We start from the raw sequence: 16,784 nt of genomic DNA, 5'->3' as shown, positions 1-16,784 counted from the left end.
TTCAGTAGCTGTGTTATATCCCTGCTAATACAAGTGTTCACACACATTTTTAAGCTGCAATGTGAATCAGTCCTGTTTTTTATAATGTAGAAGAATGAGCTATATTTTAAATGTTGTTTTTCTCACATTAAACCGTATCCTCATGCTTTGGAAAAATGTACATCTGGCACAGCCTTTTGCATTAGACTTCTACTGTCATTGAGAACATTAATGAAATTTACTTCCCTTTTTGCTTTGATCCTTTTTCTAATCGAAAAAAGAGCACGAGCAACAGACATTTGACAGTTATTGGCACATGGGTGGGTTTACCTGAGGCCTGTGTTCTAATCTTTTAAAGCTAATAACAGACCCAAACTGCCTTTTTGGTTTTTTTGAGTGCCAATTTTCAGGTTTGATGCTTTCCTGTGCAGAATCTTCCCTTGGATCTTTGAAATTGGTGGTCATTAACTGACAACTTGGCTGTCTGTAACAATTCTATTTATCTAAATTCGTTTAAATCTCCCAGTGTATATACATTTCCAGCAGCTAAAAGTGTTTACAAACAAGCACAGCACAAAGATAACATTCAGGATAAAAGTTACTCATAAATATGCTAATACTAATAAGTGTTCATTACTTTTTAAATTCTTATTAGAAAATTTGCATTAAGATTAACTTTGTCTCATATTTGCTGCTCTTCAGTTCATTGTGTGAAATAAAGAAGAAATCTGGGAAGCTGAACTTTAACTGGTGAGGAAAAGAGGAGAGATCTTTTCTTTGATCAGGGTCGAATAGGAGTAGCCATCCATTTTCTGTTGCCTAAATTTCTGTGTCTGGACAGAATAAAGTTTATTAAATTTAAATCTATGTAAACAGTGGACTAAAAATTAAAGCTATACAAATGATAATGTTTGTGTATTTACAGAAAATACAGTACTTGTCTGTTCTAGGTTTTGCTTGTAATTTTGTCTATACTAATCAAACTTTGTACAGCATTTCAAGCTTCATGTGCTCAGGGTAGCTGATGAACCTATTTACTTGTACAATGTGCCTTTCTATGCCTGTCTTGTAAATAGCCTGTACCTTTGTAGTTTATGTCTGTGTAATGGTATTCACAGACATAGTCCCCCTGAGGTTTGGTTTCATACTTCTTTCAGCTCATTGTAATTACTGCCTTGTTCTAGGCTTTTTAAATGAATTCATTCCTGTTTCATCTTCATACTTACACTAAGCTTCTAACAATCCCATCCTGTGAATTCAATAGGATGCTAAGGCCTTAAAAAATTAAAATCACCCTTTACTAGCCACTTCTATGCCTCTACTTCTTTTGTGTGCCTGTCTTCCTAAAGAGGCAAGATATCTGGATGTCTGTTTTGATGTTTATCCTTAGAACAGAGGCAAATTCCCATATTTAAAGTGAATTTAACAGACTTTTTTCTTGTTGTATTTCTGCTAGACAAGAAAGTTCTTAATCTCAAAGTATAAAGTGCCTTGGGATACTTCAGGGACATTTTGTACCTGCAGACCTTCTTTTTGAATTACTGTTTCATTTGGGATTTTGAAAACAGATTCCTCCCTCCTTTCTAAGGAATGAATTGCAGTTTACGTGACAGGTTTTCCTTTTTATTCTTTTTTCCAAGTAATAACTTATACTTTGAAATATGTAGCTTGGAACACACTTACTTTTAATAATATTTTTAAAAAAAAATCTAAATTTGCAAGATTATCAGGGTTTTATAAAAAAATTATTTAAGATATCTTGTTTTGACCATTAGAAATTCCAGTCACATCTGAAAACTAGGACCAACAGATGACAAATAATTTTTAGTTGGCATGCCAGCTCTGTTTCTGGAACACAGTGTGTTTGATTCTGAACTCCAGCCTGGTGATTTGGCTTTTCTTTCAGCTATTCCAGTGCTCCAAATTTACAGTTCTATGTAATTGATTTTTACGCACTGAACAATGCATGGTTAGTTTTCTTTCTCCTTTTCCTCTTTTACTAAGGTGTAAAGAAGGAAGCATATTCTGTGTTTTTTTATATATATATATATATATGTGCTATATATGAATACATGTAGATTATTCCTTAGAGTAGGAATAAAATGCAACATTCCAAGGATAATAGGGGAGAAATTGCCACAGCTCATCTCCTTTATGTTGTGGTATGTCAGTGTAATGAAGACCAATATATTTTCTTCCTGGCAATATATTACTGAACATTTTCTGGTATCTGGTTATGAATCAAATACTGCAGAACAGTGATGAAGCATAACAGTAAAATTCTTCAGATGTAGGTGGAACATACTTGAAAGCAGACTCTCATCCTGATCCTGGTGGGTGGGCAGGGGAACTGGGTTCAGATCATTAAAACTGATCAGATTAGAACAGTTACTAGGTAAATATATTTGGTAATAAAGTAATTGGAACAACTTATGTGGCATTTACCTGCTTGTAACGGTGCAGTTTTGTTAATGTTTGTGACACCCTACCAAAGCTGAGCAGTGTTCTGTGTACGGGCTGGGCATGTGTGCTTCCGTTGGCAGCTGCTGCGTAGGGCTGGAGGCAGAGCAAGTGAAGATGATTAACCTCTAACCGTCACAAACAGAAGACGACTGAAGGGACAGCAGTGCCGTTCTGGTTTTGTGTTGACGAGGCAGAAATACTGAAACTGTTCTCAACAGGAACATGTATTTCTCCCTGCTTCAGTGAAAACTGAAGAGGCATTTTGAAGCTCTTGAGCCACCTGTATGTGGGCTTTTCTGGGGAAAGATGCATAAAAAATAAAAGTGTTTCCACCATGGAAATACACATCTCTGTAGAAAAACAGTTTCTACTGATTCATCTGAGTGCATGTTGTTGTGCAGAAGAGGCATGGTCAATTAGTTTCTAGGTGCTGTGTCATTGCCTCAAGAACTCTGCTGGAACAGCCTTAGCTGTCACAGGCCCTCCCTCATGCACATTTTTAAGGGTGGATCATACATGTTTTACAGTGAATAATTAGAGCAACTGATTTAGGCATAAAAAGTTTTCATTAGTAAAAAAAGGAAAAACAATTTTCTGGATACTCAGACGTTGATTGGTAATAAAAAATTATATTTTGATTTTCTTTTCAATTTGCCACTTAACTGGAGGCGCTTGGCTGGGACTGACTGCCCTAGGTGCTCCAAAGTCAGCGGAGAGAGACATGTCCCCAGGGCTTGGAGTTCAGTAGGATGAATCCCACCTTACTGCATAGCAGTGGAAGAATGTTAGTTTATCTGTTTTCCTATTCACCGGGGAAGGCAAATTTTCCATGTACCTTTTGTGTGATTCAGTGTTTACCAAGTCTTAGACTGTACTGTAAGAAGATAATTTCTAGAAATATAAAACTTTAACTTTTTTGTGTGTGATAGTAAATTTCAGTGATTTCTTCCAGGGGCACTTCTGTAGAATTTTTTTTCTTTAAGTTTAGTCTGTGAAACTGCAAAATAAGAAAATGTCACTTCAGTATTCTGTGAGAAGTTCTGTATAGTGTTCATGTGTCTTTTTTTTTAATGAAAATGCTTGTAAAATACAGTTGTGGCAGGTGTTTTTAAAGTACTTCAGCAGGAAGATTAATGTTTCTTTGCCAACTGTAATAAAACATAGTTTCAATAGTGGTCTCTCCTTTAAAATATAAAGTAGCTACTGAGAAATATTATTGCAATTTCTGCAATAAAATGTACACGTCTTGCATGGTTTTCTCTGTTATGCAGTGCTGGAAATTGGTCTGAGAGATGTAATCACCATGCTAATTATTTGTTCTAAGTTAGGTGGTGTTTCTTGTTTTCAAGTGCCTCAGACTGATGCCTACAGGCCTGCATACTCTAACATGGCTGAATCCTGGGCTTGCTGATAATCACAGCAGCTTTTGTTGACTTTCTGTTGAAAGCAATCTTCTGTAAGCTCACAGCTCTCACTATTTAATGAAGTCCATGTTAAATATGAATTCTAAATCAAAATAGTCTGAGAACTTCTGTAGAACAAGCAAAACAAAATATTGGTTTTAGAATACTACTCCTTTTGCTATTCCTGCAGTATTGTTTTACAGCCCTTGACCCAGTGATCCGTGATCAGATATACAGCTCCTTTGTGTACGATTTATGGAGTTTTTTTAGTACAAACTAATGTCTAATAAATATTTTGCCAGTGTATAACCAGCCTTACAAAAATATAATCTTTGTAATTACTTTGTTTTCTAAAACACCGAAAGATCAAAACATCTCTAAAGTATGGTATATCAGTGGCCTGCATCAAGACAAAGCAAGTCTCATATTACTGCAAGTATTTACCTGGATGCTTAATTGTACTCTCTGAATTGTTTCATTGAAGTAACCAGAGTTACTTCATCTGTAAAATTAAGTAGAAGACTAAGACTCTGTAGCGTAGAAACCTCAGAGACTTCCCACTGATTTCAGTGCCCAGGGGAAAGTTAACAGATTTTGAAGAGATTTAATTTAGAGAAGAGTTTGGGTGATAGCTACAGCCTGAGAGATGCAAGGCCTGATCCAGACCTCTACTGAAAACAGTGGAGACCATGAGATGGAAATTCAGATCTGTGATTGTTCCTGTTTCCTAGAGCTCCCAGGCTTGTAAGGTGCTACGGGAATTGCAGACTGTTAAGTGTCTACAAATTTTTTCCACTTTGTTTATAAATATTGAAATGGAAACTCCCAGCTCATTCATAAGATGTAAATACGCCATCTCTTCTGTATTCTCATTTCTGTTATTAAGTATACACAAGATGTTCAGTACTGTAAAAATAAATAAATCTACTTATGGAAATTCTGAACTGAAATGTTTACCTTTAAGAACAGTCACAATGAATAAATATGTATTTTCTTTTTCTTTTTTTTGTTGCATATGTATGCTGCCTTTTTCAATGCAAACTTTTTTTTGTTTGTTCTTATAATCACAGGACTATACCTTGACAATGTACTTTCAGCAAGCATGGAGGGATAAGAGGCTGTCGTATAATGTAATACCTCTAAACCTTACTCTGGACAACAGAGTAGCTGATCAGCTGTGGGTTCCCGATACCTATTTTCTGAATGACAAGAAGTCATTTGTACATGGTGTCACTGTGAAGAACAGAATGATCCGTTTGCATCCAGATGGGACAGTCCTTTATGGACTCAGGTCAGTTGGAACCATTTCTAACTCTTCTGTCTCTTTTGGTTTTAGTCTTTTAATCATGGCTTCAAATTAAAACCCATACTTTGCCTTTTTTAATGCTGTTCTTTTTATTGCTGTATTCTGTAGAACTGACGATATTGCAGGAAACAATTTTAACTTAAATCTTTATCCATTCTTAGAATACTTTCTTTTAAAATATAAATTTTGGAGATGAACTGCCATTTAGTTCAGACACTTGTATTAAGAACAGATAAGACTAAATGTTTTTTTAAATATTCATTTGGATTAAAAGTCAGTTTTAGAACATTTCCTCAAAGGAGTTGAAATAAGAAATACATAAAAAGGATTAGAGAAAAAAAAAAGGGGAAAAAGGTATGACAGCTGAATTGATAATTTAAGTAAATTATATGTTTTATAAATATTTTTGGTTGACCCTTAGACTGGTTTGTATGCTACCCAGATGAATCAGTTTTCTGATTCTCAGTAGATGGCGTATGACTTGAAATGTTTTTCAGCCTGATGCTGTGTATGACTGCACGGAGAGTGGTAACTGGACAAATCAACAGAACAACTTCACTCTTAAAGTTCTGAACACTAGGGGGAAAATGTCTGTTTAGCAGTGATTACAGAAAAAATAATTACTAACGAAGTGATTTAAATATATTCCTGCAAAAGACGACTGACTTAATATGATGTGAGTAGGTAACAAAATAGAAAGCATTGACAGGGTTAAAAAAAGAAAACGCTGCAGAACTTGAATCCAGAATGTCTCATGTTTTTATATTAATAATATATATTATTCTCTATATGAATGTAATAATTTTCGGGAAGCTAATTCTTAAAACTTTTGTTAGTGTATTTCATTTTCAGTGAGATATTTTCCATTGTCTCCCTATAACTATCAGATCAAGAAGCATGCACTTTTAACTTGGATATTTTCTACCCAGCTTGTAAAGGAAAATGGCACAGTCTTAATATATTTAGTTCTGTTACTTGAACAAACATGGACCACGAGGTTCACCTCTAATTAAGATCATCTATTACAAGTCACTGATCTGGATGCCTTTAGTTTTGTTATTGCACTGTTAGCATGCAGGTGTGTCTGGAAATCCTTACCATGAACTACTTGGACTAATGAGGCAGCTGAGCAAATATAACTGATCTTGATATATATTAATATGTTTCTCTTTAGAGGCTTTTGTTTAGAACATGGCTACCTAAATTGGAACTCAAACATCCAAAACTAAGCCCTAAGCTGTCCTAGGATTTCAGGCTTAACACTTTTTGGCATATGGCTTACATTTTCACACCCAGACATGAAAATTTCCAGGGTGATAAAGTGTAGCCAGTCGCTTGTGCCAGGAAGTGCCTTTCCCAGGATAAGCGGCTTCTAGCTCTGTCCTGGTTTTGGCTGGGACAGAGTTAATTTTCCTCCTAGTAGCTGGGCGAGTCCCGTGCTTTGGACTTAGCACGAGCATAATGTGATAACAGACTGATGGTTTAGTTGTTGTTGAGCAGTGCTTATACTAAGTCAAGGACTCTTCAGCTTCCCGCACTCTGCCAGCGTGGAGGTGCACAGGGAGCTGGGAGGGGACACAGCCGGGACAGCTGACCCCAGCTGACCCAAGGGGTGTCCCACACCATATGATGGACCTCAGCATCTAGAGCTGGGGGTAGTTGGCCGGGGGCAGCAATTGCTGCTCAGGGACTGGTGGGGTGTTGGCTGTGGGTTGTGAGCAGATGCATCACTTGTTTTTCCTGGGTTTTGTTCCTTCCTCTCTTTTTGTTGTTTTCCTTTTCATTACTACTACTACTTATTATTATTAATTATTGTTAATTATTATTATTAATTAACTGTTCTCGTCTTAGCCCATGATTTTCTTATTTTTAGCCCTCTGATTATCTCTCCCCTATCCCACCAGGGAGGAGAGAGCGAGCAGCTGAGTGGGGCTTAGTTACTGGCTGGGGTTAAAACACCACAAGCTCTCAGGTAGAAACTATTCTCTTTGAGACTGAGAGACTAGATCAGTGCTCTCACCACTAGGCCGGAGTCAGGCTTCAGATGCCTCCTGTCTGGATGATCCCTGGACTCCTACAGTCTGTGCCAGATGGCGGTACACCTCCAGAAAAGTGGGGTGAAAGTGTGAAAATGTTCACTTATCAGGTATTTCATGGTTTTGAGGCACTCTTCTAATGTGCTAGATGCTGATTTCATCCTTCATTGTAGAAGGTAGAACAACTTCCACTTGGTGGAAAAGACCTGGGCTTTTCCTGGGTCCTGACCTTCCCCTATGTTTAAGGAATAGCACTGCCTCTTACAGCTGACAAATTATTTTTCTACTTAAAAAGTAAAGGAAGAAATATAAAAGGCTGTGATAGCTACTGAAAGAAACAGAACTAACTCCTTACATCTGGTACACAGCAGAAGTATGCCACCTTGAACTATGACCGCAGTAGGAAAGTATGTAACTGAATTTAGGAGCAGCAGCATGGCAATTTTTATGAAAACTGAGACCAGGTAAAGAACTTTGTTAAAATATACAATAATATTTATTTTTTTTGCAGAAACAGAAACTATTTCATTGTTGTATCTGTAACACAGACCAGATATTCCTTTATGAACTGTAGAAAAACATTTTGTCATATATAACTAAATTAAATTAATTTTGATTTACAAATTCTGCTCTTTTGGGCAGGTTATTGTATTTGCCAATTTGTATTTTGTCCAGTTGTGTTTTCTGCATGAGAGCAGTTCAGGCTTTGGCACTAAGGCTGGGAGCAAGTCTGGAGTTTCTGTTATTGTTCAGTGAACCAACAGATACTTAGTTCTTTAAAATGGTGAAACTTTTTATTTACAGTAAAGTGGAATTTATAACAACTACTTATAACATGTTTGCATTAATGGAGAGAGCACAATAAGAGCATAACAAAGGTTTTGGTATAGTTTTCAATTTAAGACTCTGAAATCATCATATTACTATTTTTCAGACTAAATTATGAAATATCACATTTAATGTTTTCAATAATTCTGACTTTTTATTGCTACTTGTGACAAGTCACTTTTATTCTGACTGCTTTAACAATCTGTAAGAATTTCTAATTTTGAAAATGGAAAATGTTGGTAAACAGTAAGTGGAGCTCACAAAAATTTGTTCTACAGAAGGAAGATTTTCTTTAGAAACTTTAGAACCATTCATGAAAAATACTTTTTCTAAGGTTTTGGGGTTTTTGTTTGTTTGCCAAAAGAAAGAAGGTATTGATGACTTTTTTTCTTTAAAAAAAAGAAAAAAAGAAAAAAAAGAAAAAGACAACTAAAAGCCTAGGTTTGCTTCTTTCTTTTTAAGAATTCTGATTTTCACAATTTTTAAAACTGTAATTTTTTAATATACTTAGATAAGATAACTTTGTCTGAAAATGCTTTGCATAAAATATTCTGGACCACTACAAGAATTAACTTAGCTGTCTTTTTTTAGCTGAATTGATGTTGGTACTGCTTCATGGTCTTGGGTGAAACCGTTCCTACTTTTCATTGAGTGTATATAGCAAATCAGGTCTAATATCTTTTATGATGTGATAAAGAGAAATCTTGTATATTTTTTTACTTAAAGCTGTTTAATGCTTTAAGTAAAAAAGATGAAACATTATTAAAGCTCTGATCCTTTACTTCCCAGAATTATGTTTTTCAAGAGTTGCAGTCACAATATGGTATCCAAAATGGTTTTAGAATAATCCCCTATGTTGTTTCTATCGCAGAACTTGCACACAGCCCAAAGTAAAGGTGTTAAAAGAATTTTTTTCTAGGTCAAGAATTTCGGATCAGGAAATAATTTTCGAGTATTGCAGTATACCTAGCAATCTCATACTTGTGAATATCAATTCTTACATCCCCTTTAAGACTTTGCTTGGTACATTTCAAGTTCTCTTTGTTGTGTGAGCTGGTACCAGATGAATGAGGGATGTGAATTTTGCCTCTCTTCCCTTATGGTGCTGAAATTAATTGTACGCTGAAGGCAGTAGCAAGATGACTGTCACCCTGTGCTCCCCCTACGCACCATGAGAGATTAGGGGTTACAGTTGTCATGGGTCCTGCTGCAGCTATGTACTTGAACAGCAAAGAGGGGAAGGACGCCTCTTGTTTCCTGGAGAGGCAGTGTGTTCTGCTATAGAGGCTGTGCTGCGTGAACAGAAAACTAATAGATGAAGACGTGGCACGAAAATGTCCAGCTTTTGAACATAGGACACTCATAAAGTGCAGTTTGTTTTCTAGTGCAAGAATGACTAAATAGCCTCTAGTCCTGGGAGGACTGTCAGATTAAATCTATCATCTGTTATTAGAAATAAAACAATTATTATTCTTACTTGCATGGCAATTAGGACCTAGCGATGCCAGTTCAATAATAAAAATCTTTCTTTTCGCCATAGTAGCTTAAGCTATACTAAAACCTATGGGGGATGGTCTTTAAGATTCTTTGCTGTAGTTAGAAAGATGCACTTAAGAGTGGATACAGTAGATAGGTCACCATATAGCTCTCCTCCTCTTATGTAAATTCACACACACTCTCTCTCCTGAGTAATGGAAGAGACATAACCCTGTTTGTTCTTCAAGTGAAAAAAAGAAAATTATGGTTAAGGATTTTTCTTTAGCTTTTGTGACATAATCAGGCTAAAAAGAAAAACAAATATTTAGAGGCACAATAGGTATTGGACTTGGGTGAAGAATTTTTCTTTGGTCTCAGTTATTTGGATAAGTACAATTGTTTTAGGGAAGTGTTGACTGCATCTGTGTACAGATATGTTCGTAATGTGTGTGTGTATATATATCAAAATGTTACACTGTTTGAGTAAAAATGTGTTGCAAAGGCCATATTATTATGATTTTGAAAAGAGGTATGTCTATTTCTAGTTTTATCTTTTTCTCTTCCAGTTTGTAAGATTTCTATCTGCCTGTCCTGCTCAGGATGTAGCCTTTTTCCAAGGAGGACTGCAGAGGGGTCTGCTAAGGGCAAGAGACAAACCTGAATATCAATATAGGTTCTTAATGTCCTAATTACTAATGATCCATGGACAAATTTTTGTGATCCTCCCCGTTATATGACTGAGCTGGGTAGGTTAGAGAGGGGCTTTCTGGCTAAGATATCTTTCAGACACCAGGGTGGACGGGGCAAATACACACGCTGGTAACACAACAGAATTATGTGATTGGCCGTATTCTGCTTTTGCCTTTGCCAGGCCATGTGGCAATCAAATATACAATTCTAATGTTACGGTTTCAGTTTTATGACTTTGAATAGATTTAACTATATATTTAATCTAAAACTAATTCAAAGTTGATGTGATTTACAGTGTCCGCGGAAGTGATATGTTTAATGCCTGCTTAGTATTAATTTCTACATATCTTTAAAAACATCTGCTTGGTATTAATTCTGATATATCATTTAAAAAAAACACCCTGTACACTACTACTGTTCTGAAAATCACTATTATTGCTGCATTAATTCACTTTACCTTATATTTGCAGTTGCATATTCTTACTTTGCAATAAGTTCTACTGAACTGAGATTCCTTTAAATATCAGTCTTAAAATTTTACTTTTGCCTCCCCATACATCCATATATAAACATGTGTGTAAAACTGCACACACACACACATACGTACATATGTTTCTATGAATTCGGTTTCATTCACTTTGATTGCTATAACAAAATTCATTTATTCAATTCATCTTATTAGCAAAATGGTAATGTATAAAGGTAACCATCCCTTTCTTTTATGCCCCTGTAGTTTAATTTCTATTTTGGATATAGCAAGCGGTGATCCCATAACATTGTTCTTTCTGTTTTTCCTAACAGAACCAGTACATGGTATGCATGCTAGATCTGATTAGATTTAATGTTGTGAAGGTAAATTTCAGGAAGGATTAGGAGGCAGTTTTGTAAGCACCTGTCTTATCCTGCCGCTGGAAGGGGTGGGGAGAGAAAGAGAAGGCTGCTAATGAATGTAGACATCTATATGGTAGTTATGAAGTCCTCATAGCCTGCCCTGTTCACTGCTACAAGGCATTAGTTAAGGGCATAACTGAATTGTGACCAATTTTTTACAGAGAACATGACATACTGGTTACTTTTGGGTTTAGAGGATTTTTCTTTCTGACGGATAGCTGCCAGTTATTTATGTTTTGGGAAAATGCTTTTTTTCACATTCCAATTTCTGTACGGTATTTACAAATATGACTGGACTTTCTTTTTTCTATTAAAAAAATTATTTCATATTATTTTTATATTCCATCTGGCAGGAAAATTCTTCTTTGCTGCCAAGACCAGGACATTCAATAGATGATATACTTAAATCACTAAAATGGTGGAAAATTGCAACATACAATCTTAAACAAAGAGCCATTACAAGGAAAATTACTATCCATTGGTAGTTAAGATGACTTGCAATAGGATATTAGTGATTTGACAACATATATAGAAAAGTAAACTTAGAGGACCAAGATTCAAATCAAGGATAACAATGAGTTTGCAGTAGGCTGAGCAAAGCATGAATAAGATATGCAGCCAGAACTCAGGAAAAGTTATGGCTTTAACTAGATTTCTGTATGTTAAAATATTTGGTTTATATAATACATGTAGCAGAAATAGCTGCTATGGTAGATAAGATCTGTTCTTTCTTAAATTTATATTTATATATACATATATGAAAATACATATATAAAAAATATAAATATATATATATAATTTTCCCCTGACTTTTGACATCAAATCTGTTTTAAAATGCAGACAGATGATTCATCTGTCTTTTGGATTATTCTATGTAATACTGGTGAAGAATAACGTCTCTGTTTTTTGCAGCCTGTTGAAGCATTGGAAGATTTTGAGGTTCTTTTCCAGGGTTGGAATGTGAGATTTGAGAAGGGTGACAAGGAAAACCCTTCTGTTTGCCAATTTGGAATTGCTACTCCTTCTGTAACTTTCTTAGGGTGTCTTTCTGGGACTCCTCATTGCTGGAAGAGAGCATTTGGGTGTTGTGTGTCAGGATAAGGAGGAAGTAAAGTTTAGAATACTAGACTCAACACAGTTGAAGATGTGGCTGAAGACAAAGGTGCTTCATGTGGTTTTGCACCATTAACAGACTGTTTTTAGAAATATTGACTCTTATATAAGCTTCTCCTAACAGTCCTCACAAGTGAACTCTGTGACAGTGGGTTAGTCACTGAGGACTGATAAATCCACGATGAAGAGGACTGTATACTTTGGTATCTCTTCAGTAGGCCAGTTTTATGCTTAACTGAAGTTTGTGGGTGGTTTTTTTTGCTGAAAAATAGAATATTCACAGAACTTCTGACAGGGGCTGCATCCCATGAGGTGGTGACATTTCCATTCTTTTTAGTCAAAAGAAAATCAAAAGGAAGTAGAACGGAGTAGTTTTGTCAGAAATTAAAGACTTGCCCCATTTGAAAGCCCAACAGTTGCCAAAATGTATTTAATGCATTGCTGGCTATAACTTTCCAACCCAACTAACAATAATTCCTAAGTATTTGACAGATATAACCTACTAATCTCCCATAAATGAGAGAATTATGCATATGACAGTGTTTGCCCTTTCATTATTTCTTGCTACCAGCATTGCAATATATTAATTGAACATAGTCCTGGGATGCTTGGATTTTGAGTTGTCTCAGCTGTGCCTTCTGCTGTCTGCTCGCTCAGTTTCAGGTGTTTGGAAGTTGCAAGTCAAATAGGTTCTCCCACATTTTGCTGTATTAAAATAGCTTTGGGCATTTTTGTTGTATTAATAGCGTCGTTCAGGAATTTAACTTCTCATATACAGCTTATTGTCTACAAAATCTGATGGACAGTTTAAAAAGCAATTGCCTTTCTAAATGCCTTTAGTTTTCAGAATGTACTGTTTGAGAGGTGAATTGTTCACACCAGACATTCTTCAGTAAACCATCTGATCTTTATGTTGCTACTTTTCGTTACTTTTCTTTATCCCCCCGGCCCTTCCTTCCCCCCTCCCCGATAAAGCATATTTTTTTATTGAACTCCTAAGCATGATTTGGAAGTAAATTTCCTTTTTTCAGTTTCAGGACCATGAAACCATTTGTGTTACCTGGAATTAAAATTACGTCTTTGGACTGCACATAAGATTTCAAATATCCTTGTAATTCCCCAACTTCCTCTGCAAGAAAGAGACAGAGAGATCTGTCCTTCCTTTTTGCTACAAAAGTATATTTCCAGATGGTAGACAGAGTTGTTTAAAGACTTTTTAATGACCTTTCATGCTAAACAAAAACTTTCTTCAAAAATAGAGCATTTTCATCTTTCTCAATTTTAGGATTTCAGAAAGGATGAAAAGGACCTGGGCTGCTTTTCTGGCTGGGGGGAAGATGTTATTTTGGATGCTGTGTTCCTGATCATGGTCACTGCCCAGGGTGCAGGTGTTTCTGGCTGCATCACATTGATGCCTTTCTTGGCTGTGCAACCGTCCCTACTCAAACTGGGGTCTTGGCTAGCCTCAGGGGAGAGAAAAGAAACAAACACTATAATGAGGTACCCAGTAGTGGCATAAAAAGTCCTACAATGAGATGCGGTTCTATCACTCTAGCATATCAGCTGGAGCACGGGTTTATAATCATGCATATCTTCATGACAGTGTTGAAAGTGTCATGCCGGAGACATCAAATCACCAGTAAAAGCATAATGTGAATTTGAGGGCCAAAAATTTAATGTTAAAATGCCAATTTGAAAAATATGTTAACCGTCTGTGACATCAGGCCCTTTCCCTGTCTCTGTCCTGGTGATTTTGGCCCAGTGGAAAGACAATGTGTCATGCAATGACACAGAACTTGAGACTGAAAATGTTTTCTCAAATGAGAAGTTTCAGAAGCTTGTCTTAAAATAAAAAATGAAATCAAATGGTACGGCAGCCTTCTGTTGCCCCAGTTGAAAAGAAGGAGAAGAAGCGATAACAAAAATTAAGAAAACTTATAAGTTTAGGTCATGTAAACATATAACACTAGGTTTCTTGATATGACAATAAACGCATATATAAGCATTGCAAAGAGTAAGAGAAAAGTAATTTGTTCGAGTAAGACTTGTTTGAATGTGAGAATCTCAGTACTGTGAACAAGTGTTTCCATTATGTTAACCGGGTGATTTTATTTTGTTTTTTGCTAGTGCTCACGCTCATAGGTGTAATTACTGACCTTTCAGTTGCCAACACTTGCCAAAGTTAATTCACCATCTGACATGGAGTTGTTCAGTTTTGCACGAGAAATGAGGCAAATTGGATTTCTGTGTCCGAATTGTCAAGGCTGTTAGAGTATATACATACATGTTTATAAGAACCCTTAACTCTCGCGTGCAGGTATTCAAAGCAGAAATAAGTTCAAGTCAAACAGTGTCTCAAACTGCAGTCCTGTAACTGTTGAAGACCTGAAAAAACTCTTGAATTGCCTATGAAGAATGCTGCACTATTAGAGTAGAATTTTGAGTGTGAAGCATCACCTGCATAGCAAGGAAGCATTACCACCCCAAGTGCGTTATTTGGAAATCCTAGGGCAGGACATGTCAGATACCAGCCCTTGTCTTGCACAGTGAACATAGATCCAGCATAAAGAAAGGAACTTGAATTCCAGTGTGTTGCTTAAGTAAATTAATAGTTGTTTTAACTAAAGGGTGTATCAGCTCTGGCCCAAGGTATGGGCCAGATTCTGTTTTTGTTACTAACGCAAATAGTTCCTCTGAAGGTCCCAAGGTATTCACCACAGAAATAATGCTACTGTTATTTCTGATGATATATAAACTGAAGACCTGGACTCTCTTTGCAGCATGAAACAAATCATACAGCTCCTCTGCCTCAGTTATTCCATTTATTAAATTGGAATATTAAGCCCTACCTTCCCGCAGGGGTGTTGTGGAGATTAATTAGTTAGTTTGTAAAGTGCTTTGATCCCATAAAACACTACATAAGTGCCAAGCATTATTAGGAAGAATTATGAAAAGCCAGCCTTCACATGCACCTTGGGATAGCTGTTTTATAGACACAAATCCGCTCCGTTCTCCTTAGAATCACATTGTTCGATTTTTCCTATGTAGTAGCCTGTTCACAAAATAAGCCAATTTTAGAAAAGATGCAATTTTTTGAATAGAGAGGAGATCTCTGACCGTCATAAATTTCTTTTTCAATTAAGGACTTGTAGATTCCAAATCCTACAGCAAAATACATCTTTAATGGTATAATTTCAGAACACGTCCATCAGCAGCAGGAGGGAGGGTAGTTGGATTTTAAATACTTCCTCTATCTGAAAGAAAAGAAAGATATCTTTCTACTTCAGTTCCTTTATTAGGTCTTAAGTATGGGATAAGTATTCAAGGGGGTCTTTTGCTTTTATTTTATATAGAGTGGCTGTTAAATCATTAGTATGTGAATAATTAATTCAATTAAACTTAATAAGGAAAAAAATTTGTCACAGGAATCTCTTCCATTAAAAGCCCTATTATCCAAGATTATTACATTGCAATGAAGTGAAAAAAATTCTGCGTTTTATTGCCTAACAGATAAACTGTGGCATTTACTCTGTATTAGCAAGAAAAACTCCATCAGCTATAGAAGCATGTAATAGTTTAAGTTGCTCTAAGGGTATTTCATATTCTAAAAACAAATAGAGGTCATCAAACATTTAATCTTTAATTGAAATTTAAATATTAGCATAATTTAGAATTACAGCAGTCTATCTTATTTCCCTTATGTAATGTCTTTTAACATATCATTTTAGCTGGTAGTTGGTGATCCTGACAATGGAAATTTTCATCTGGGAAGACATAGGTAAAATCTCAGAATTCTCTGGTCATGACTTAGCTAATGAGGTGGATATTAAAGGTGTATATGCACACATATGCTTAAATACATGGCATATATATTTGGCATATAAATACAGTGCATGTATGTATTTATAAAGTTCTACTTGCACATATTTTTGGTATAAAATTAATAAAATCTGAGATGGGTGTCAAAAGTAGGGGCAGGGTCAGAGAGACTTATGAGTGAAATTTTAAGGCCTTAGATGTGTAAGAAAAATAAAAGCTATGACACTGTTTAGAACTAGTAATACTTCTTTTATTTCCTCTGTTTCTGTGGGTGACAAATAGTCACTTTCTAGTTTTTCTTGTGATTGTACAGACGAAGTTTTTCTTTTACAGTTTTGTGAACCTTACTGTAAGACAGTGTTGAATACTACTTCTTAAATGGAAGGAGCATTTTGTTTTTTTCCTCTAGCAAATGTTTTATCTGAAGCTGCAAGTAATTGGGCTTATTTTTCATTCCACTTAAAGTTTTAGTGATTCCACTTCTACTTTTAGTGATTTTTTTTTTAATAAGTTTTCCTTTTATTTTTGAATGCGCTTTCTGTGAAAAGAATAGCTGGTTTGTTCACCCACTGTTTCATCATATTCTGTTATTGAGCTATAAAAAATGGTAAAATTGTTTTTGAGAAGTAAGATTTGCCTAAAATCCTAAAACCCAAGTATTATTTTTCTAATATTTTTCCCATATCTCCTTGGGCTATTTTCTATTTCTTCATTCCTCTGAAAATTTAAATTTCTTTTGGCCCTCAATGTGCAAAGCAGTTGAGGAGACCTGTTCTTGGA

General features: G+C 35.8%; 1 protein-coding gene across 2 annotated transcripts in view; it reads left to right on the top strand.

Moving 5' to 3' along the window:
- Positions 1-16,784, top strand: part of GABRB2 (gamma-aminobutyric acid type A receptor subunit beta2) — a 170,906-nt gene that overhangs the window by 54,597 nt on the left and 99,525 nt on the right. For both annotated transcript variants that reach the window (XM_075102105.1, XM_075102104.1), the window contains exon 5: positions 4,916-5,136. In XM_075102105.1, the coding sequence (XP_074958206.1) occupies positions 4,916-5,136 (221 nt within the window). The remainder of the gene's footprint in view (positions 1-4,915; positions 5,137-16,784) is intronic.

This window comes from Phalacrocorax aristotelis, chromosome 8 (assembly GCF_949628215.1).
Source record: "Phalacrocorax aristotelis chromosome 8, bGulAri2.1, whole genome shotgun sequence".
NCBI lineage: Eukaryota > Metazoa > Chordata > Aves > Suliformes > Phalacrocoracidae > Phalacrocorax > Phalacrocorax aristotelis.
This window is presented reverse-complemented; position numbering and strand designations above follow the sequence as displayed.